Genomic DNA, 26,778 nt, shown 5'->3' with positions numbered 1-26,778 from the left:
AGTCCATGCCCTTGACGCTCATCTTGATAAATTCAAGAAGATCATGGGAGCATACTCAAAGGAGCAAGGCGAGAGCTTCCACCAAGATATACTTTGAACGCCGCTAACAAGGAGCGTATAACGTAAACATGATGGGAGACTATATTTGGGGGCTGATAAGTGAAAGTGATTTACTTTACAGTCGCACATCTCGTAAAACTACTCACTTCTAAACATTTTTGTATAGCTTTAGTGTAAATACATGTAAATCTTGATTCATGTGTTATGTTTTATATTTTTATAATACTTGTAAGCTCATTCGTTTAACATTTCACTTGATTGTCTCTGTACTTATTAAGGATAAAACTAGCACATTTAAAATATAGAAATGGAAAGGTTTTTTATATTTTTTATGTAGAACTTTCACAGGATTATATTTCAGTCTTATGGAAAAAAAATTCAAACAAGTAAACTTTTTTGCATTAGCGGTGTTCTATTGTAAGCCTTATATTATTTTCGTGTACTATTCATATATTCACAAAACTGATTTACCATTTCCTACATTTCGACAACCATTTTTCTCATAGTAGCGTATAAATAGGTTAGCTAATGTTGAGCTAATTTGGATCTCATTGCAATTCTATCAGTTTTATCGTAGATAACACTATCAGAATTGAACTGTGACTTCTAGGTGGTGAATTCCAATATCCGTTGAAAAACTGGATTCGGAAGTCTCATCATATTTTCATTTTCATAAATTGTATTTTGACTGCTTTTAACGTTTTCTTCTAAAGAATGTTTACAAATATATGTGTATATATATATATATAGAAAGAGAGAGAAAAAGAGAGAGAGAGATATAAAATTAATACTAATAGAGTTAAGTAAGTTAAATGAAAACAAAATGAAAAGGAAGGATTAAAAGATTTAATATTTGTTTTAAGTTCATTAATAGAACTGCTCTGTTATCCTTTTATAGAACTGGAAGAAAGAAAATTTAGCTCCGAAAACATAACAAATATATTAATTGTTTGTACTTACAATAATTATATATTTTTAATAACTAGGTTTATAAACAAGTAATAGAAATGTCAATGAGAATAACTACTCTACTTGTATAGCAAATTTATATCTTTCCTATTATTAGAATATATTTATTGAAAACTACGCAAATCCAGATATTTTTACTTTAACTTACAATTATATAGATGATTTAATTTGCATAAATAATTCTGAAATAAATAACATTATCAACACTATTTATCTAGTAGAATTAGAGACTGAAAATACTTCAATATCTAATACAGAAATACATTATTTAGATTTAGAAATTAAAATAATTGATAAGGATTTTTGATAAAAAAATATTTTTGGCCTTTTCAATTTATGATTTACTCTCTTTTAATAGTGATGTATTATACCTTTCTGTTATTAGTGTTATAAGTACGCAATTATTCATATGTTATAAATTTTATAATAAATTACAATATTTTCTTAGTAATGTTGAAATACTGATACAAAATTTAATAGTTAATGGGTTTAATAAAGAAACTTTAAATAAAATTTTTAACTATTTTGTAACAAATATAAGAATATATTAAATAAATATAAAGAGATTTTACTAAAACATCCTAATAACCATATTTCGTTACGAATAAGGTTATTTAACAACTTAGCAATATTTTATGTGGATGTAAACCCTACCTCATATAAAGGCTTGTTTCGAGCATCATAGTTGCAGTAAACTTAATGGGTGGAGGTTGGAAGCTACACTACGTAATTTAGAAAACTGAATGGGACCCTTCACACTACTTTATGCAATAATGAGGACTGGAGGTAACATATACTTACTTACTTACTCCCAGTGATAGTACCCTATTTTTCTTATTCTTATTTTTTTTTTTTTTTCTTCTTTATTTTGAACTGTCTTCCCACAACTGTCTGCAAGCAGTGAAGGGTGATAGAGATGTGAAACGTTGTGAGCTTGAGCCCACACATCGCGCTCTCCTTATTTATATTTCTTTATCTCCAATTATATTTTTTGTTATTATTATTATTTTTACTATATTTTATTTCTTTATGTAAGTGGGTGGGTGTTTTTCTTATAGCAAAGCCACATCAGGCTGTATGCTGAGTCCATACTGGGGAATCGAACCCCTGATTTTAGCGTTATAAATCCGTAAAATTACTGCTGCACCATCGGGGGACCTTTATGTGAGACTGGCGAATGAAGGTTAAGACTGACAGACACGATGTGGGTCTTACTTCTTAGTCATCTCCAAACCCTAGGGTAAATTTTATATCACACATTATAGCTTGTACCCTGGATCCATTAAATTAGTGCAGCGTTTTTGTTTTTATTTTAAACTATTTTAGTATTGATAATCAGTAATTATTCGTCATTTAATATACCTGACCCAAATGGAAAACCTTCTTCATCTTCATACAACACACCAGGATAACATTCAGAAAATTTTAAGATTTTTTTAGTAAGAAAAACAATTACATAATCTTTATCGTATACTCTTTCATCAAATATACACGATTGTTGTTTTCAAACCTGATAGATTAAATTTGTTTTTTCTAAATTTAAAAATAATATTTCTACACAAAAAACGCATATAACGCAGTTTATGAATTTACTTTTCCTAGTCTGATGCTAAGTACAAAAGGTCTATTGTTAGATGGCCAGAAATAAAAATGTCGGAACATATAAACTTACTCACTAGCATCAAATCTGCTATAAAAGAGCACAGCATGCGTAATATCAATGTAGATGTAAGGATGAGTACCTCAAGATTAAGGCCAAAAGTATCAACGAAAGCTACTTTATTACCATAGAAACTTTACTAATTAAGCGGCTGAGATCCTAGATTAATGAAGCTCAATTATCTATGATACCAGTATGAGACTGTGACTTATCCGTTTATAGTTATTTCTTGTACTGAAATCAAATGTGTATGTGCTATCTGAGGTAGCCGTTACTAATTTAACAGCGTAAGACTAAAAGAAGGTAACTAGTCATCACCACCCTCCGCCAACTCTTGAACTACTCTTTTATCAAGGAATAGTTGGATTAACCGTCACTTTACAACGCCCCTACGGCTGAAAGTGCAAACATATTTGGTGCGAGGGGGATTCGAACCCGCGACCTTCAGATTAGAAGGCAAGCGCTCAAACCACCTTGCCATGTGGGGTAGTCGAGAATACTCCGTCTACTTAGACCATTTGCATCAAATATAGGAACTTATAATCATGAATTAGTGAATCTCTTGATATAATTTTGTATCAAAGTACTTAGAACAAATCTACTATAAAAGATAGTTTTATATTTTTTTGTAAAGTGTAGGATATAAATATTGAGGGAAACATTGTGCTAATATTACAGCTGGTAAAAAATGTAGTTTATGAAAATGAAAAATTAAATGATATTTCGGAAGCCAGTTTCTCACTAACTATTGGAATTTGTGAGCATGAAGCCACATATGTTTCATTGTGACATCTGCAACTAAACTGATAGAGTTTCAACATATTTCAGATTAGTTTCATTGTTAACTAATGCACTTTTATGCTACCTTGAAAAACAATAGCTCAAGACGTGTCCGAAGAAATTCAGATCTGTGTATTAAGAAAAGTATGGTTTTGGTGCAGAATCATGCAACTCTACACGGTAACAACAATTCGAGTGTGAAAGAATGTGACATGCGTAGTTAAAATATAAAAGTAAATAATCCACGTTACAACAATACAACCCAATGTAACAATGTAGTTTTTATATGAAAGAAACTTTGTTAATTAAGCGGTTAATTCTACAAATTAATGAAGATGAGTCATTTACCAGATTGATATTAAGTTTAACAGCAATGAAGACGGTAGAATGTTTGACCTAATTCAAATATACTTACAATTACTTTGTAGTACAAGTTCTGAATACGTGAAAGTCTTGGCATAGCTTTGCTTTGAATAATGTAAGACAGATCAGACGACATCGAAAGGTTTGGTGCAGTTAAAGTATAACTAGTATGTACTTGTTAATACAATCCTGAAAACAAGGCTTGGCTCAGTATAATCATAACTAACACTTGACTATGACGATGACCAAAGAAGGTCGAAACGTTGTTCGCTCCTCTTCATAAAGCTTTCTCTACACATACCAGCTGTTTTAACATATATAAGGATTATTATATAGTTTAATAATGAAGAGATATACAAAAACAAAGCATAACTAATGAATATTCTGCAATAAAATCTTCAAGACATCCAAAGGTTTGATCCCAGACCAAGAACAACTAACGACTAACCTGTAGTGTAACCTTAAAAAAAAATCAAACCTAGACCAAACACAACTAACTGCTTCTCTGTAATGAGTTTGACACAGAACAAGTATAATTGACGACTGCTAAATTAGACCTGCTTTGTAATACAGTCCTGAAAAAGCACACTCCAAAGAAATATAGTTTGACCAAATCCATTCATAAGTAACGACTACTCTGCAAAACATTTCTGAAGACGTTCAGAGGTTTGATCTAGTGAAATAAAAAGTAACGGGTACTCTTCAACACGGTCATGAAGACATCAAAATATTTGGCACAGACAAGAATAACTAGCGTCTATTGTAATACAGTCCTCAATATATATAAAGATTTGACTCAAATCATATATAAAAATAATTCTGCATGATATTTCTGACGACATCAAAAGGTTTCACGAAATGTATCACGGGGTTTGATAGAAAGCTTTTGTAAGTTTAATTAACTGTGTCCCATTCAGTTGTAATTGAGAAAAATAATACATTAATATACAGCGATTAATGTAGAAATGGTTACAAAATAATTTTGTTATTAATATAAAACACGGGGAAAATATGCGGATGATTTATTATACAATACAGTATTGTATTATAAAAAATATGGACACAAAAATCAACTTCATGAAAAAAGCAGCATGTATATAAGCTTGATAATGAAGAAAAAAAAGCTTCCAACCCAAATTTTTTTTTTATTTATATATACCTCAGATAATGAAATTTCGTTATTTATATATCACAATACAAATTTAATACGATAACCTTCTAAGCAGTATAAGTCTTATAAAAAATATGTTTTGCTTACCAACTATTTTCTCCACTTTTGGATAAGTAAATTAGTTTTTGAACATTTATAGTATTCATATTTGCTCGCAATTTTTACTTAACATGAAGCGAGAGAAATTACCAGCAAAATATAACCCAAGTAATACTCGATATCTTTGTTATTGTATTTATTCGATTCATACACACCGAATGTTAGTAAATTATATTAATCGTCAACAAATATTTGTTTTTGTGCTTTGTTTATTTCTTAAGCACAATGCTGTATTATTGGCTATTTGAGCTACTGAAACCTACTGCAGAAATCAAACCGAAAATTATTTCAAAGTAAATTAATAATTATTAGTTTTTGAAACGTATAGCTTAACTGGTAATGCAGATTTTAGATTCACTATGCATAGTCAATTAATTAAATGCAACCACAATGTATTATTACGCTCACACATTAAAATAATAATGATAAATAATTATAATTTAAAAAAAAGTCTTTATACTCTAAAATACCTTCAATCCTAAAAAAATACTCATGATTGTTGCATCCATTACAGCATCTACACTTTTGGTAATACTTCCCTTAGAGACGATAACACGACAATAGCAGAACTATCTTTAAACCATATCTACTCCCATATGCTAAAAGACTGACATTTCTTGAATATCTGATGGAAGTATGTATTTATCTTAGTTTAATATCTGATGGAAGTATGTATTTATCTTAGTTTAATATCTGATGGAAGTATGTATTTATCTTAGTTTAATATCTGATGGAAGTATGTATTTATCTTAGTTTAATATCTGATGGAAGTCGGTATTTATCTTAGTTTAATATCTGATGGAAGTAGGTATTTATCTTAGTTTAATATCTGATGGAAGTAGGTATTTATCTTAGTTTAATATCTGATGGAAGTATGTATTTATCTTAGTTTTCTAAACTCATCGTTTTATGCTCTATCAGGCAAGCCCTCTCTAGAGACCACTAGAACTATTCTATTTTAAGGTCACTGAACAATTCTTGATTCTGGCGCTCTAAAGATTGAATTGTTCTTGTTATTCATGGTTCACATAATTATATAAATCAAACATTCATATTACGTTGTACATAATGTTATAAAATTGCCTTGATGAGAATTTGAAAAATGCTACACTAAAATGTAGATCTTCAGGGTGGTCTCGTATGGTGAAGATACAACACCAATTATTTCTTCATAAAACATAATCATACCTACCTCAGTCTGATCTTTTTTCAAACTACAGATCACCAGCTTCACAAAACAATGGTTTGAGATTTTCTCTTTTTGCATCTATATTTATTGCACAAGTCATAACTGATATCTCAGTAATCTTCTGTTAGCTCAAAGTGTTATCGTCTGTTAGCCCACAGTTTATTCCCGATTTAATTTCATATTCTTCCTATAAATATCAAGAACTCACAGAATTAAAGAGAAAAATATTTTAAGATGAGATTAGTAGATCTTTTCTCACTGTAAATATCATATCAGACCATAAAATTCGTTTCACAAATTTCACTCTTGCGAAGGGAGGATTCTTTCTTAAAGATAATTAAAAATCCTACACAAGTGATAAAAAGGAAATTCGAATGTTGTAACAGCTTCAACATATGCTTCAATTTTATTTCTACAATTCAATGAGATTATTTTTTTCAAAATCGTAACAACCTTTTTCTGTATTAATGATTCTATGAAACATTTTAATGCCTCTCAGATTAACATCCTAAAATGTTTTTTATAACACTCAGTACAATAAAAATCTTCATAAAATAGTTAAGAATCCTACATATATATATTATATATATATAATTATAAGTTCATTTGTAACTTATTCTTACAGTTTAAATAGTGTTTCTTTGGCATTATAATTAAAATAACTATATTTCCTGAAGTGGATTCCAACCTTTCAATGACAAAAGAAAACTACGTCTAAAATTACGTCTTTCCTTTGTTTAGTTTCAAAAGCACAGGTGGCCTAGAAGGTAAATTATGTCACTTACACACTATAGTCAATTTTTAAGTTGCTTATTCCTCCAAATCTACAGAATGTTGATGATTTCTTTAGTAATTTCATTTCACTAATAATTAACGTTATATTATATTCATTCAAATAAACAGCATTTTAATGAAAGAGTTTGGCACGAATTTGAAGTTTTCAATGTCAATAGTGATTTGAGTACACCTGGTTAAATATTTAAGCACACCTGAAAGCAACAAAATCGTAGGATTCAGGTAAAGCTTTCTTTAATTTTAAAGTACTGACCAAAAATAAAGCGGACAGTCAGCAATACTATCTACCACAGATTAAATAGTCGGGCTATAAACATTTAATATTAAAACATTTTAGGCACTGAACCTTTACCACAGTAACAATGAAGGTTATAAACCATTACTGTAGAAACTATAAGCCCTTAGCCTTTAGCATAGAATCAATCAAACCTATATTAATAGACTACGAAAAAGCGAAAGCACTAAATCTTTACCGCAGAAACAACCTAGGCTGTTGGAGTCTACAGCAGTAACAATCGGAGCTTAAGAACACTGCAGAAACAGCCCAAGCTACAGGTGTTTACAGTAGTAACAACCGGAACTTACAGATACTACAGAAACAGCCTAAGCTACAGGTGTCTATCACAGTAACAACAGGGACTTAAGGACTCTAAAACTTACGCGAAGCTGCACGAGGGCTATCTGCGCTAGTCGTCTCTAATTTAGCGGTGTAAGACTAGAGGGAAGGCACCACCCTCCGCCAACTCTTGAACTACTCTTCTACCAACGAATAATGGGATTGACCGTCATCGGGTAAATTACTGTCGATCTGGTTCCTCCTCTCAAGAAAGATTCAAAATAGACAAATCCAAGTTTTTGTATGTCGCTGTCGCATGAAGGTTTTAATTTGTGCTTATTTCCATCTTGATTAGTGTAAATTTAACCACATAAGAGCCTAAAATATACATTTTGTGGTTGATTGACATTTGCTTTCATAAAATTATTTCAAATGTCTAAATCAATTTTTTCAATGTCAATCGGCCAAGAAATGGAGGAATGGGAATCCACTGAACAGTGTTTGGGAAAAAATAATGGAAGCACAGTATATCTCTGCACAGACGTAATTAACACATCAGTGACGTTTAAGTATATACAACTACTGTTTTCATCTAAAAAATATCAAAAAGTTACAAAGGAATATGATTGTGTATTCTTTCTTTACGTAATAAACTATTATCGTACGTCATGCAGAGTCACTTCTCCGAAATTATATGGGCAATACTGAAATATTTCGCATCGCAAAGGTTTTATCGGACAAAATGTAAATAGGTATGTATTAGATGGTTATCAGTTTGACTATATAGTTAAACAATACAAACAGCAAACGATGTAAACCTGCTTTGTGGATATTATAATATTGCTTTCATTAATTTCTATCAGGCCAGGTGGTCAAAGCACTCGACTCGTAATCTTAGGGTTCGAATCTACGTTATACCAAATGTGTTCGCCCTTTCAACTGTGGTGGTGTTATAAAGTGAGGGCCAATCCCACTATTCGTTGGTAAAAGAGTTAGCGGGGTTGGTGATGACTAAGTGCCTTCCTTTTAGTCTTACACTGCAAAATTAGGGACGGCTAGCCAAGATAGCCCTCGTCTATCTTTGCGTGAAATTCAAACCAAACAAATTTCTATTAACCGTTATATTTTCATAGACGTGTTGAGAAAAGAAGAACTGAAAATGATTGAATTATTTTATTCCGTAAAGTTAAACGCGCTTCTGTCGCAGAAGTCTCTGTTATGTGAACAAAGTAAAATATATCTGTGTCGCATTAGTGTATTATGTAAAACCAGTTTTACTTCGTTTTACTTCGAGTTAAAAGTGAGACATTTTGAATAACGTATATCCATGCCGCATTAGTTTGTAAGAAAATAAGATATTTTTGGGTCACAGTAATCTAAACAAAATAACAGATTGAGTTAAAAAATAAGATATTTTTGGTAAGATATGTTTGTATTGCAGCAGTCTATAATGTGATAAAAGGTTCAGTTTGAGTAAGATATGTTTATCTCGCAAGAGTCTCTAAAAAAGTAATTTATGTTGTGTCGCTGCATCGTGTAATATAAGGACAAAGCCGGGATAAGAAGTGATCACTGAAAGATATTTTTTCGCAGTAGTCTGTATTCTGGGAACAACTCCAGATTTATTAAAAAATTAACAAATATTAAGTTACATATATCGGCATCACAGTAATTTGTAATGTGAAAACATTACACTTTTTTAGTAATATAAAAGTTCATTTAGTTTTATTACAGTTTTTTAATATAGTGAACTCAATTATATTAGTATATAAAAATTTGATACGGTAAGATTTATATGCAGTTTCGGTGAAGAAAATTACTAAATAACATATTTTCTTAGATATGTTCCCTCCAAACAATATTACTGCCAGTGACATTTAACGTGTGCCACTATTAAATTACTTCAAGTACAGGGTGTTCGGAAAGTTACTGTGCGCTTATATATTTATTAACAGACAAAACTGCACAGTGATTTTCCGAACACCCTGTATATCTTACGATACTTTAAGCAATTTGCTTGCAAAACATAAAATTAATAATTTGAAAAGTAACATTACTCATAGTAGGCTTCCTGGAATGAAAATATCCTTGATGTTTCTTGAAAAATCACTTAGTCGAAATTAATCGAAACTACCTTCTTATTGCTGTTCATTTACTCTATGATGCCTTAATAAAGTTTTTCAAAAGGTAAAGAAAAAATTAAATAGCTTTTATATCAAACTTAATTTTAAAATGGAATAACATAGAATGTATTACTTAGTATCTTAACGATCCGAAAGCTATATCGTCTCTAAGCAACAAGAACTTGATAAGCTGGACAAAATGTCTTTTAGTAATTTAGTGATTGAAAGAAGGCATAGCATCAACATAATATAAAAATAAAATATGTAAACTATCATGGTAATATAAAAGGACCAAATAATTCTTTTCAACCTCACTTATCGTTTCCCCAAGGGTTGTTGTAAAATCCAATAATTAGCCATTTTTTGTTCCATGAAGAAAGTTGTTCATCCATAAACTAATATTCAAAAAATATTATTTGTAAAAACAATTAAAAATCAAGCTAGAGCCTGTCCTCAAGGAATGCTAATTCCACTTTCTCTCGTTGGATGAGATCTCGTTCAAAATCTAAGAAGAGTTCAAATGTATTTAAGCACCAACTTGAAAAGTGGTTCTAACAAAACACTTTCGAATCCGCTTTTTTATCATAAAGAAACTACCATAAAATTAACAGGCTACTAAAAGCTATTAAAATCCCTTTATCTCACAATGAACAGTCTAAGAAAACGTTTAAAAACACTATATCCTTTAATACACATAGCCTTCTCAAACTAACAGATCTGTTGAAAATAACAGTGATTTTAAAAAACGTACACATGAAGACTTCCCACATGTCTCTAACATTGTTCATCTTTCAGACAATCCTTGAAGCAGAACTCAGTCTCTTTAGTAAACATTTTAACTTCTGCTCAGATAATACTATATTAAGGTGCCCGAATTTAATATCTGACCTTCATGAATCCTCTAGAAAACTAAATTTTTGCGATTTGGTTTTCATAACAAACTCTTTCCTACCGAAAATCAACATACACCGAACTTTAGAGAAATGTTTTTAGGCACTTCCGCTGAACAGAGAACCAAATTTAAAGAGTTATATAAAAGCAGTAGACAATAATATAATATAGACCTTAAAATCTTCCAAGCAACGTCCTAATGCTATTAACCAAAAAAGAAAAAGAAGTGCTTTGAACAATCTGAAATTCGACAACAATATCATAATAAAGGCAGTGGAGCTATTGTTATTCATAACCAAGATAACTATATCACGGAAGCTAAACGACAATTAGGCGACACTAATTTCTATAAAAGAAACTCTCACATGATTTTACAACTCACTTTATTAAGACCATAACTGATAAGCTTAAATATCTCCTCCAAAACAATAAAATTAATAAAGAGACCTTTCAGTATTTCGTACCCTGACAAACTCTTCCTCTTACCCAAAATACACAAACCTAACAATCCTGGCCGTTAAAACAGATTAATGGCTATTGAAAAACTGTCCGTTTTTTTGACCAATACATAAAATGTATTTCCTTTACTTTCCCTTCTTATATAAAGGGTACTACCAACTTTCTTAACATCATAGAAGGTATTGATACTGATGGACACTTACCATCTAACAGTCTTCTTTGTACATCAATATTCCACATGATAAAGAACTATAAATCCTAAAATCTGCATTAAACCTTTCTAACTCATAAGAATCTCAAACAGTAACTGATCTTGCCAGATTGGTTTTAACTTCAGATTTACAACGAGCATTACATTCAGGTTAACAATACTGTAATGAGTGCCAAAATGGTTCCAAATTATGCCAATATTTTTATGGGTCACATTGAAAACCAGCTTTTACAACTAAGCTCTGCAAAAGCTTATACGTGGAAACATTACATAAATGACATATTTTTCATTTACACAGCCAGTCTTAAATCACTTAAAGAATTTTCCTCACATACAAATTCCTTTCACAAAACAATCAGTTTTACGTACCCACGTACACTGTTTTTTCTAAAAGGTGGAATTTTAAACAATAAACTGTACAAAAACTTTCAGACAGACCACAATAGTTTCACTATAAAAGCTGTCACCCTTCCTACACTAAACTACAAATTATCTGCAGTCACGCTCTGACAATAAAGAAAATATGCTCAGGTGAAACAGGCTAAAGAAAACACACTTAGGATCTAAAATAAACCATGTTACAAAGAGAATATAAAAACACTGAAATTGACAGACAAATTAAAAAGTCTGACAACACTCAGCACAAAACATCCTTCATCAGAGCAATACTAACTTTCACAAAAAATCACTTTAAACTCAAACACTTCACGAATTCCGAGAAAAAACATTTTCTATCCGAAAAAGTAAAACTCTTAAATACGAAAGGCGGAAGACATTTGAAACGTCGTCCTCCACACTTGTGTCTCCACAACAGGAAGTTGCCGTCCATTCTACAAAGTTTCATCATGAATATTCTGCCTAAACAATCTATACATGACTACAATTGCAAGTTGACATAGACAAATAATAGGAACAGTTGTCAACAAACAGGACAACAGATTAACTAGCCTAACAATCAGAACGGAACTAGTCACACCTTTCACAGCAAATATGATGATACCAATAGTCGTGCCAAAGCTAATGCTTAAATGAAACTGAATGTAATAGCAATTCATAGTTTACACAAACAAGAGAGCAAAACAAAAGACAAGCGGATAGGTACATAAAGATGTCGAGAAATCAAAACAGTATGTTGTGAGAAACAACACGAGGCGACAAACAAAACGAAGAAGACAGAACAGTTAATTATACTCGAAAAGAATTTTATGTTTTGTCATAACATTATATTTCATGTGTATAAATAAAATATATTTAGTATTTTAAAGCACCTATAGTTATGTTTAAACAAATCGGCTTCATGTAAGGATATCATTTAAATATATAAACTTATATCTAGTTTTAAGCTTAGAATTAAATTTCTAACCAGTCCGAGAAGAAATGTCAAAAAGAGTTTGCTGTAATTAAGGCTAGGTAAAGTAACATGAAAAAAAAAATTCAACAATGGACATAACATCTACGGAATAAAATGTGTAAAAAAATACGTGTAAAGAAACTAAAATATCAAAGGTAATATTCTGATACCTTTTATTTAGAAATAGGCTATACAATAAATGTTTCTCAGCATAAGCATAGCACGATGCTACGAACGCTCGTGTTCTACTACCGTATGAAACAATCCAAATACCAAACAAATAGTTTTAAGGTCAATTGTATAACATGTATGTATTTACCAAAGCAGCTAACAGATACATCAAAACTTTGATTAAATTCTTTATTTTGGATTGTGGGTGGAAGAGGACAAATACGTATCAGTCGTTACTTAATTTTATAATTTAATCACTTTTAGTATTAATCATAAACAAGTCTTTTCTTCCTTTGATACTTTTTGAAAAAAGTATGGTAAAATACTTTTTAGCATCATTCAAAAAGTGATTTTCAGCGCACACATTCTTTTAGCTTAGCTTTGTATTGAATGCTAGTTCTTTAATTTACGGATGTATTTATTACTGTATAGATTATATTATGTATATACATACAAAATTGGCCCAAATTACACTCAGTGCTAATTGAAATAAATAGTTGTTTGTTTTTTTTGAAAGAAAGAGAAAATGATTAATTGTAAATTGGCATGTTATTTAAAACTCTTTCTTCACTTTGTTGTAAGTAGTAATGAAACAAGCCAGCTAACACTAAGATACATTAAACACACAACTAGAGTTAGCCCTCTTACTAACAGCCTTATGCCGTTTGTATTTCCGTTCAGCTTACTTATACGTGAGAGAAGTGTATCGTTTTTTTAGACAGTTGATAAGCAAATTTTTTTTCAATATGTCTTCTTTTTTGAAAGAATTGAAAAAGTGAACGACAGGTCAATGGAGTAAGCTTTTTTCTCTAGACAATATTGTGTCCGTATATTACATGTAGCCCGGCGCGGCCAGGTGGTTAAGGCACTCGACTCGTAATCTGAGGGTTGCGGGTTAGAATCCCTGTTACACTAAACATGTTCGCCATTTAAGCCGTGGAGGCATTATAAGGTGACGGTCAACCTCACTATTCATTGGTGAAAGAGTGGCTTTGCACGAAATTCAAAACAGACCAAATCAAACAATTTTTACATACACAGTGTAAAAAATGCTTATCAGTACGAAGTTGCTTATCAGTATATTAGTTGAAATTTGGTAACACTTTTCGTTTACAATTAATGATATATAGCTAATCTATACTGCGATACATTATCTTCATCAAAGGCGTGCTTTACGGAACTTCACGGTTAAAGAAAGAATAACCGGTGTTACATTGCTCTAGCTTAGTGAAATTTTAACTACAGCTAACTGGTTTGATACAGTAATTTAAACTTTAGCTCTACCGTGTTTCTCCGAAAATAAGACAGGGCTTATATTAATTTTCACTCCAAAATATGACACTAGGGCTTATTTTCGGGGGATGTCTTATTTTGATATATTAAAAAAATGAAGTTACAAAGTAAAACTATTAAACTAACCATTTAAAATAAACTATTATTAAACTATTAAACTAACTGATTAATATTTAAACAAACTAATTAACTAACTATTAAACTAATTAATAAATTATTTTTTTTAATTTCTTTCCTCTTCCTGCCACTCTTAACTACGGCTTATTTTAAGGGTAGGGCTTATATTAAAACTATCCCCAAAAATCACACTAGGTCTTATTTTATGGGTAGGTCTTATTATCGGAGAAACACGGTAGTTAGATGGTTCAATATTGTTTATCCAAACTTAAAAGCTATCCAAGTCATTTAACACAGTTCAGTCGAACTTCATACCCAGCTGGTGGTTTAATATTATTCAGTTTGGTTTATGTTGAACTTCGAGAAAAAGCTACATAAGGGCTATCTGTGCAATAAGAGACGAGAGAGCAGGCACCTATTCATCACCACCCACCGCCAACTCTTGATCTATACTTTTGCTAACAAATATTGGGATTGATTGTCGAATTACGACGGTTTAAAGGTGAGCGTGTTTGGTGGGACAGGAATTGGAACCTATGACCCGAAGATTGCGAGTTGAATACCTTAACCATGTGACAATGCCAGGTCACACCTGCCAAATCTTATCTCCAGCTAACTGGTTTAATGCAGCTCAGTAGGACGTTAATTTTAGCACAACTGCAGGAGCCATACACAAATATATCGATATTTCAAAAAACCAATTCATTAGCAAGGACGGTTACAAATACACGAAAGTTTCTTCATTAATATTATGATCACTAAATTCGGGGAAGGATTAAAGAATTTTTCAAAATGTATGCACACACTCACAATCCTACATATTGTACAGCTTTATATGTATATGTGGTATAATTGTACAGCTTTATATGTATATGTGGTATAATTGTACTGCTTTATATGTATATATTATACCATTAGAACTTGACAGCAAAAAAAAAAATATCCCTTGGTATATCAACTTAAACGAAAACTATGTGCACATTACGTGCAGAAGGAAACTGATAACAAAAAGCTAAATTAATACGACAGCATAAGATAAGTAACTGGCCTATGTATTAGCTTAGTCATTTTATAATTGTTTATTCATATTTGTATCGTATATATTTCCTCACCTGCGGACACATTTTACACTGATACTTCCGCCCCGTACCATTGGTGGCACCATTAGCTGTATTCAGGCCTGGTGGACTCTTGCCTATAGCATTCATGGGTTGAGGAACCACTAACATAGGGTTGGAGGGCGTATGTGTGGAAATTGGTGGACTGCCACTGTTACTGTTGCTGTTGTTTCGGTGACCATGACTACCATACATGTTTTGCAGCTGATGAGGGGATTCCATTGTAGGTGATCTGGCCTCGTCCATTGCATTACCAGGGCCTGTGCATGTAAATATAAATATCATATTAATACTGGAGAAACATTAATAAAGTGATACAACCTTTTCTATGATTATGAAAAAAAAAAACACCAAAACATTTATTGTCACCTGCTTTTATACAAGCTCAGAAATTAAGTTCTATCAATGTTGCAATTATGAAGGTACAGGTTCTAAGAAGTGCGTTTTATGTTTCACTCGTTGCTGCAATGACGCAACGTGGAAAGAAGTAACAAAAAATAGTTTGTTGTGCAGGTTTGAAGTGTGTGTGAGTGTTCTATTTGACTTGTTGCTGTAATGTCACATATCAAGAAAACAAGAAACATACGAACTTTGTGAGGCGCGATTCAGTATGTGTTCTTATTTGTTGCCAAGCTATTCCATATGAAAAAATAAAAAAACGTGTTGTCTGATGTTTTGTAATACAGGTTTAGAAATTTGTATTTTCATTTGGATTTAAAAAATGTTGTTTGTTTATGGATATTGTGAAGTACGGGTTCTGCAATGTGTGTTCTGAATTTTTCTCAAAAAGGATGTATAAGCTAAATTCAATTTGTTGTTGAATATCGTGAAGTAGAAGCTTTAAGTTGTGCAGCTTAACTTTTCCCACACAGAACAAACAAGTTTCACGAATTATACCTGTCATCCATACAGTATATACATTTCTTCATTTTAGGTTTATTACCTATATATTTCATTGATGAAACTGCGAGATATACTTGTAAATTTTAATTGCGAGTGTGTGCTTTCTTATAGCAAAGCCACATCGAGCTATCTGCTGAGTCCACCGAGAGGAATCAAACCCCTTATTTTAGGATTGTAAATCCGAAGACTTACCGCTTTACCAGCGGAGGACTTTAATTATGATCACCTTGTATATAAATCACAGTATTATTCATGTTTGATATCTATACAAAGTGAAATGAAAATGTGGTTGTCACATACGTATGCGTAGGGTAGGTTTCATACTTGAGAAGGTAAATATAGGACAAAGTGATAAATGTTCAGTTTATTACCAGGTAGGTCTATGCTTAAGATTTTTTATTTAACTCTGTGTATAACTTAATTACTTAATTAATTAATATACTTGAATTTGTGTTGGAATATTAAAAGTTCAGGATTTCAATCCAATATCATGACACATGTAATAAACCAAATGTTACTACTGTATATGTGAAGAGTTTGCATCTTGTGCGAGATAATATGAATTACCTACGATAATATGAATTACCTAAGCATTTTACATATTTTGGATTTACAATATTTTAACACTCTCTTCTTCATCAAACATGTAGATTACAAAAGTAATTCACACATAGAAGTTTGACATTTAACGTGTTTGTCCTTAAAGTTATGCGGAAAGCAGATTTAAAACGCATAGCTGAATATCGCATACGCGCATGTGGTACATAAATTAATCAGCAAAACAATTTACAATTTAAAACTCTTAACAGGAAACGATATAAGATGTAAACCTAATACTATTATTAAAAATCTATAAAGCGTATATTCGTCCTTTATAGAATACTGAGCTCAACTCACTTACACATGTCAGAAAAAATATCTCCAGTAAAACATAGTTCTAAAATTAGCCCTGAGACTACAAAAATTTACATCTATCAATTACGTGCACAAAGCTTGCAACATCCCATTACCCAAAGACAGACTAACAACACTAGTATAGCAGAAACAAGAAGGATCTTAACTGCCAAGCTACACACCTTGATTAGTGCTCTAAAGAAAACAATGTCTCCATACAACATATACATGGCCTCCAAAACACCCTAAACCAGCCTCTGATAAAAAGTTAATTTTATGTACAAGCAAATCATTTCTTGTGTTCTTTATTTCAGCACTGAACACAAGATAGATAGAATGTTCGACGCCTATCTTATAAAAGTGGATTATCTCGGGGTACTCTCGTTTTCCTCGCACCGCAAATTCAAAGACATTTGGACTTATTGATATCAGCCGTGGCATTAGATTTACTGATGCTAGCTACCCCACGATCATGTGGCATTAGATTTACTGATGCTAGCTACCCCACGATTATGTGGCATTAGATTTACTGATGCTAGCTACCCCACGATCATGTGGCATTAGATTTACTGATGCTAGCTACCCAACGATCATGTAAAATTTGTGTTTTTTCTTTACGAAGTCACTTCATCGTCTTCGATCGTCTTTTTTTTTTTTTTTTTGCCTTGAAACCAGCCTGACGTTTCTCTTCATTTTGTCTGCCTCACTCACTCCTACAAAACTCTATTAGTTTAAGGTAGGCTTCCTCAATATAATTTAAAAACAAATGTGTATAACAATTAAAATTACTGTGAGCAAGTTTAAGGGGAATATTAATATCCCTGATCACCCCAGTTAAAGAAAATCTACTTTCCTTTAAAAACTAAATTCATGCCATGATTTTTCTTCTTTTTTTTTTGCCAAGTCCAAATCGGTGAAATACCTCAAAATATTTCCACTGTGACTGACCTTTCTCTGATAGGTAATATATAATTGTGGTAGATAACCTTTGTGACTTTGTCATAAATATAAATACCTACATATGTATTTTTCCAACACTTTGATCTAATGTGAAATAGTAACATCCTGTGATATAATTCTGTAGAACATATTTCTGGTCGAAAAATATATGTGTCTGGATTCAAAATGTTGTGAGTATATACTTCTCACCTTCTTAAAGTGTATTCCGGATACCGTCTTCTAAATGTCTATCTAACGTATTCAAAATGTTGTGAGTATATACTTCTCACCTTCTTAAAGTGTATTCCGGATACCGTCTTCTAAATGTCTATCTAACGTATTCAAAATGTTGTGAGTATATACTTCTCACCTTCTTAAAGTGTATTCCGGATACCGTCTTCTAAATGTCTATCTAACGTACACGTGATATACTGTTATTCTATAACTTGAAAAATTATGTAATTTTCCGACCAGCAACAAATAGAAAGTTACATAAAGTAGTTAAAAACAACAATTTCTTAATTAAGTTTCTGGAATACCCAAAAGATACTCTACCAATTCTGAAACAGTTAACTGTTGAATTGTGAATTGTTTTGGGAAACGAACAATCCAGTAATTCCTTATTGGTAACTTTGGAACTTAGAGGTTGAGTGTTCTATTTACTTAATTAACAAAGATCCCTCTAGATCCTTCAGCTAGTACTATTTGTTTAGGATACATGGAAGATATAATTTCCTTCTGCTTGTGCGTTCATATCTCACTGGAGAAAATAGTGTGATTACACATAAAGAACACAAGAACAAAGATTTGCTGACACGTGCACATAACAAAGTAAAGGGGAAAGGTCGAGAGATTAAAATTAGTGGTACAAACCTTGCAATACAGATACAGGTTGTTGAACTAATCTTTACAACTTGCGACTTTACAAAATAGTTTGTTCTACTAGTTGTTGAGCATTCAAATTATTTTTGAGCTCTCTTTGAAATAATAAATATACTGTAGTGTGAAGGATATAACGAATTTAAAGTATATTTATATCGCAAACAACCATAAATATTTTTTCTTTTTAGTTAACTGTGCAAATTAAATTTGAAGACTACAGAAACGTTTATCTATAGTCATTACTATCAATATTCAGATAAATTTTAAATGGATAAAACAATTCATAATCAGTTTCTGTTACATACAGAGAGCACATTCAGTGATGTCATTTTATTGTGTGTTTTAAATGAAAAATATTTATTCCTTATGAAAAACACCGCTAATTGTTTCCTTTTAAAATACAGTTTCCTTATTAATTGTCCCACGCTGGTACAGCAGTAAGTCTACGGATTTACAACACTAAAATAAAGGATTCATTTCCCCTCGCTGGAGTCAGCAAGTAGCTGTAGTTTTGTGTTTTCTTATAGCAGCGTCAAACCTTACTTTTAATATTTCATTTTTATTTATAATTTTGTAGCGTGTAAATTATAAATTCTACATAATTAATAAGGTTTAATACTGACAGTGATTAACATTATGACTTTTATGTTTTTTTAATAATTCATAAAAGGAAATTTCATATGACGCTTATCTATAGACAATTTTATTCCAAAAGAAATGGTGTAACGTATTTCACATATCATTTTACTCACAATTTTAGTTATTTTCATATACATACAAATAAAGATAAAAATTGAAATAACCAGTTTTATCGAATGAAGTGACATATGTCAGACACACGAATGATTCCTGTAGGTACAAATATACGTTCTTGGAAGTTTCAGGAAAGTGTTCCTTTTCTTATACCTTTGCAACCTGTTACGAGGAAATTCTACTAACTTAATCATTGATACAATAATTTGCCAGCATTGTATAAACCAAATTTCATTCCCTAAATCAGGCCCGGCATGGCCAAGTGTGTTAAGGCGTTCGACTCGTAATCCGAGGGTCGCGCGTTCAAATCCTAGTCGCACCAAACATGCCCGCCCTTTCAGGCGTGAGGGCATTATAAGGTGACGGCAAAAGAGTAGCCCAAGAGCTGGCGGTGGGTGGTGATGACTCCCTGCCTTCCCTCTAGTCTTACACTGCTAAATTAGGGATGGCTAGCGCAGATAGCTCTCCAGTAACTTTGTGTGAAATTCAAAACAAACAAACATTACCTAAATCAACTCTTTTGTTATTTCTATTACAGAGATCTTTACGAAGAGCACTCATAAAGACACAAATACAAATATACATGATTCACGAACTTTTATCGAAGGAGGTAAATAGTTTGATTAATGAAAATTATGAATAAACAGAAAAACTTGAAGTTCTGCAAAGTGGATAGTTTGTGCAAACAACTAACCTTGTCCAATAGTGAGACAGAGGTAATATTAAGAATTCACAATGCCAAAATTTGGGGTTCCATTCTTCGTAGTAGACACAGCAGATAGCTTAACAAACAAACTATCAATATTTTAAAACTCATCTAAACTAACATATATATATATTACATATAATTTGTTATTTTAACTCAAAAACAAGCCAAAATAAAAACAAATTAAACAAAATACGCTGAATCAACTGAAAAGATTCCAGGGTACAAGCTACAATGTGGGATTATAAAATGTACCCAAGGTTTTGGAGGTGGCTGCAGAAGTGGGACCCACATAGACGGTATATTCCTTACCATCCTACATTATCCAACCACAACGAATATTCAGTCTAATTAATGTATTATACAATAAAGCTGATAAAGTAACATTAAAACGACGTCCTCCGTCTACTGCTACTACTGTCTACATAATACAACGAAAGTGTTTATTCATGGTACTGAATGTCGTATTTCTGAGAAATGGTAAACTAATATTAAAATCACATACTTCCTTTACAGCCATTACTGCTTAACTAGTACAACGAAACTGTTTATTCAGCCTACTGCTTGTCTTACATCTAAGAACTGGTTGCCTAATATTAAAATCACGTCTTTCCTTTACAGCCATTATTGTATAAGCATTACAACAAAAATGTTTATCAGCATGCTAAATGTCTTAGAGCATAGAATAGGTAAGTTAATATTAAAAGTACCCGTCTTTTTTATCACAACAAAAATTGTACATTTCCTTCTTTGGCTTTTCCCTTTTCTGTGGTTTCTTAAAATTATTTTTCCTTGTGGTACACGATTTTTGTAAATACTCCACTGTCAAAGCAGTTGTGTAGTTATATTTCAGTGCAATATACTCGTTTTTTTTGTTAACTGATCTAGTCTTTTTCTTTCGTGAGAACAAACACTTACATCTACATTAACAATGATGCTTTTTTGATGTGCAGAAAATAGTTAAATTTAGGTAAGAATAATAAATAACTAAAAGATCAGTGTTTGGCTTTTGAATAAGTACGTGATGAATGCTTGTGGAGAGAATATTCATTGACCTGATGTTTGAACAAAAATGAAGCGATCTGAAATCTTATCACTTTCTAGTGTTTTATGCACATCGTAAATTGAAAAAATGTGAGGAGAAAGAAGTACCCAGTGAAAACGCATAATTATTGAAGAAATGAAAAAGGGGCGGTACATATTTCTCATTCTATATGTTTTATATGTAACTATGTGTTTTCTGTATATTATTCCCAACTAGTCATTGCACCATTTCTTATTCTACCTACCTTTATATGTAGGTAAGTCTTGTCTACAGGTAATTCCAAACTAATTATCGAACTATTTCTCTTTCTATTTTAAATGAAGCCTTGTCTTGTCAATATAAGACTGGTTCTCATTATATCTCTTTCATATGTATCTACATCTTGTCTTTATGTTTTTCCAAACTAACCATAGAACTAACTCTCATTCTATATATTGTTAACGTAGCTATATTTTATGTATATGTCTTACCAAACATTTGAACTATTTTTCATTCTGTCTATTTGAAATGTAGCTTTACCTATTTGTTTTTGCATCCTTTAAATTATTTCTCTTTCTTGAAACATTATAAATTTCTATCGACCATAAATTAAGATAAAAATTCAGTTTGATTGCTATCATTATTGGTTTTCCATAACAAACCCCTTGATATGAGTCATTGGACTTAAAGATAGAAACGCACGTGACAAGGAGAGTCTCGTATCGTATTTAGTTGCCAAACTGCAGGACCAGGTTAATACGGAGAAAATAAAGACAACATTTATAGATTTTTCTCAAGGGAGAAAAAAAAAATTCCTGTCTAAGAATAATAAACTTTCATCGTGATTACATAAATAATTTGTCTACTACACATTCTATTACAATACGCTACTCGCATTAGTTCGCAAATAAATACCAACTTTATATCAATTGTGAAAAACATCAGACAAATCTGTAAAATAGTCAAATATTCACCGTGTACAAACATTTCCCTAATCTTTCTACGACAATATTTCATATTGTGATGTCGTTTCTTTCAGAATAAACTATTATCCTTACATTTTTCTCCTGTCAAATAGATTGTTCTGATATTGATTTTGTCTTCTTTCAACAAGCAACTGTTTCAGTTGTTCAGTATACTGACAGTAAACGTTTCGAAGAAGATCAAAGCATAAAAGAAAAGATGCGTATATCTAGTTAAGTGAAGTTTCACACTCAATAAACAAGAATAAATATAGAATAATTGCTCTAACCTTCTCTTATAAAATCTAAAACATTGTGGAATGTAAAACGGCTAATTTGGGTTGAGAAAATTTTTTATATAGAGGAACAACGTTTCGACCTCCACATAAAAACTTTCTCAACCCAAACCAGCTGTTTTTACATATATATTTTTCTCTACAAGTGGGTTTTCTCGCCATCACTTATTATGGTATGTCATTAATATTATACATGTAGTTTCATAATGTTTGTTTCACATTGATATGCATGTTCATTTCGAGCAAGACAAATAATTGATCTTAACTTCCTATTACAGTAATCTAGGAACTTAGAGTGAAGCTAGAAAACCAACCCGGCCATAAGTATAACTAATTAACTACGTTAATCTTACGTTATTACTTATAAAGATTAGAGTGTCTTATATGTAAAAACGGTTCGTTTGGGTAGAGAAATTTTTTTACTTAGAGGAGCGAACAACTTTTCGACGGTCATCGTCAGGTTCACAAAGAAGTAAAGAGGTTACTGACCGAAAGCTGACCACATGTTTGAAAGGGGTTGTGTAACTGAGTGTCGGAATGTAGAGGGCGTGCATAGATGTTTGAATATATAATTATATACGGCATCCCCAAACCTCATAAACAAGATTGTCCATTACGACCAATAATGTCCCCATATCAATCCTTTAATTACAATCTAGGTAAATACATAGCATAGGCATTCTCCAAATATGTAACATCAGCCCGTTCATTTATCAAAGACTCTTTTAATTTCAAGCCTAATCTTAATCAATTTAATCATAAAGCCTTAATGGCCAGTTTCGATGTTATATCCCTCTTTACAGAAGTTCCAACCGCTGAAGCCTGCAAGATAGCCTTAGAACTCTATATCCGAGATCCTAACCTATCTATAGACATTCCCAGCAACCAATTAATAACCCTCATAGGCTTCACCACGATGAAGACAAACTTCATGTTCAACAACCACAACTATATACAAACAAATGGCCTAAGCATGGGCAACCCAGTATCACCAGTTCTAGCCAATATTTTTATGACACAAGTTGAAACACAAGCAATTAACACAGCATTACATCCACCACTATACTGGTACAGGTATGTAGATGACACGGTTGCGGGATTCAAATCTACAGAACACATACTTAATTTTTTCAATCACATTAACTCTATACATCCCAACATTAACTTCACATGTGAACAGAAAGAAAGCAATCAAATACTATTTCTTAACTTCAAAATTACAACAACAGATACACAATTTAAAAGAGAAATCTACCGAAAAATCACCCATACTGGAGTATACATTCCTTGGGACTCAAAACATGAAACAAATAAAACACTCAACATACTAAGAAACCAAATAAACACAGCCATAAAACTATGCTCATCAGATAAAATTAACGATGAATTAGACAAAATAAAACAATACTTCATCAACATCAATAAGTTTCCTCCACAAACCGTAGAAAACATTATACGCATACACTTAGACAGAAAGCAAAATTAACCAACAAAAGTAAATATATCTCACGAATCAAAAAAATAACGAAACCATATACTGCTGCATACCATATATTCCCGACATCAGCAAAAAAATAACCAACATTTAGCAAAAACTAGTAACAAAATATGACATTCCAGTTAATACCAAATTTATTCAAAAACCAGGCACAAAACTGAGGTCTATACTATGTAAAAACTACACTGACAAACACCACACCAACATTATTTATAAAATACAATGTGATAACTGCCACGACTTCTATATTGGAGAAACAAGTAGAAAAATGGAAACCAGATTCAAAGAACATAAAAAGTCACCTTCACATGTTTTTGAACACTGCAAGTAAAATAAACACAACACAACCATAGAAAACACTCAAATACTAAATAAAGAAACAAACTTAAACAAACGCAAAATTAAATAAGCCTTACTTATACAACAACTCAAGCCCAAAATAAACCAATATAAAGGAACACCTTTATACCTATATTAAAAAATTGTTTGTTTGTTTTTGAATTTCGCACTCGAGGGCTATCTGTGCTAGCCGAGCCTAATTTAGCAGTGTAAGACTAGAGGGAATGCAGCTAGTCATTACCACTTACCGCCAACTCTTGGGCTACTCTTTTACAAACGAATAGTGGGATTGACCGTCACATTATAACGCCCCACGGCTGAAAGGGCGAGCATGTTTGGCGCGACCGGGATGCGAACCCGTGACCCTCAGATTACGAGTCGCACGCCTTAACACGCTTGGCAATGCCGGGCATCCTATATTAAAAATAATATACTAAATAATAATAATAAAATAAATAATATAAAATTATATATTCAAACATCTAAGTACGCCCTCTACATTCCGACACTCAGTTACACAACCCCTTTCAAACATGTGGTCAGCTTCCGGTCAGTTACCTCTCTCTTTCTTTGTGAATCTGACGATGACCGAAGAAGGTCGTTGTTCGCTCCTCTACGTAAAAAAATTTTCTCAACCTACACTAGCTGTTTTTACAAATATATTTTTGTCTACAAGTGGGTTTTCTCGACATCACTGATTAGAGTGTCTTGTTTCATCAGATGGGTGCCATGGTTGTTAACGATATTTTCGTAAAAAATACTTATTACAAAATAGATGTGACAACTTTTATGTTGTATGATATTAAGCGTAGTGTCATGTATTTTTTTCATAACATAAGGAAAATTTTAAACTTATGTTCAAGATTGCACTATAAAATTACTTCAAACAACATCTCAAAGCTTACGTTACACATTATCATACATTTATTTCGAATGAGATAAATTGTATTTACAATTATTTTTCCCATTACCATACATATTATTTTCGACTAACACAAAATATTTTAACTTATGTTTAATATTATCACAAAATTCCACTTCGACTAAAACAAACAGAATATTAGAGGTTATCACACGTAGTCATTTCGAATGATACGGATTTTATTTCACAAATTATATTCCAGGTTATCCGACATACTCTCTTCGAATATATTCCAGGTAATTAATTATATATAATAACTTCCCAAATGACATCAGTAATGTTTCTCAGTTTTACAAAAAGTAAACCACACATTATGTCACTGTGTTTAGTTTTCGTTCTTTTCATGTGAACAAAATCCCGTATGCACCTTTTCATGTACTAAGGAAAGCTTTGACTTTATTATAAATTTTATGAGCTCAAAACGATATATGCGCCCAAAGGCAAACTATGTCTTAGACATATTATTTTTGTCAATAATTTATATAATAATAAAAATACCGAACACAAAACAACAAGAGGAGCTTTATCTTTTAATGATAATTTATATATATGACAAAAATGTTGGACACAAAACACCAAGGGGGCTTTACCCGTGAATGACAATTTATGTATGAAGGAAGTAACGGACACAGAACAGAAAGAGGGGCTATATTCGTGAATAAAAAATTATACATAAACAAAATATCGGACATCGATGAATTAAATTTCGAGGAGTAAACAACACAAATGTGCTTGTACTCACCATGAGCGGGATGGGATGTGTAACGGGACTGTAAGATCAAGCTCCTCAACTTGAAGAGCGATATAACTGGGGTAGCGCAAGCAAGGCCAGGCGGCCGTTGTCGAATGTCCATCTCCTCCTAACACGTGAAAGTTTAGATTACTTCCTGTCCAGAATTTCATGGCGCACGGACACGAGAAACACGTCTGCAGAGTTGCATAGTTCTCATCCAGTGTTGAATGACAAAATATCCTGAAGAGTTGTGAGTGGTAAATCGATTATCCCCCCACCGTATCTTATCTACTTGAAGCAGCAGCCGCCGATCTGCAGCTGTCCACACCAGCCTCTCACTCTACAACACAGTGCTCCAGTGATTCCCAGTCTCTGCACATCTAACTAGCTGGTATAACCCTTTCATGCACGCTTCGTTGTGTCGTACCACGCCACTAGAGAGAAAGACTCGTACACGACACGTACCATGAGCCACTGTTTCTAACAGCAGTTATAGTACTTCCTCACAACACCATATTGCTGGTACTTCCGATGTATTTATATAGTAGAGA

The 26,778-nt window shown here is 32.2% G+C and overlaps 1 protein-coding gene across 1 annotated transcript in view; it reads right to left on the bottom strand.

The window, feature by feature from the left end:
* The window catches only part of LOC143237654 (uncharacterized), a 90,430-nt gene that overhangs the window by 11,349 nt on the left and 52,303 nt on the right, over positions 1-26,778 (bottom strand). Inside the window, exon 4 of the mRNA XM_076477145.1 lies at positions 15,371-15,636. Within this exon, the coding sequence (XP_076333260.1) occupies positions 15,371-15,636 (266 nt within the window). The remainder of the gene's footprint in view (positions 1-15,370; positions 15,637-26,778) is intronic.

Source organism: Tachypleus tridentatus, chromosome 13 (assembly GCF_004210375.1).
Source record: "Tachypleus tridentatus isolate NWPU-2018 chromosome 13, ASM421037v1, whole genome shotgun sequence".
Lineage (NCBI taxonomy): Eukaryota > Metazoa > Arthropoda > Merostomata > Xiphosura > Limulidae > Tachypleus > Tachypleus tridentatus.
Note: the sequence above shows the minus strand (reverse complement) of the source record. Positions and strands in the feature narration are given on the sequence as shown.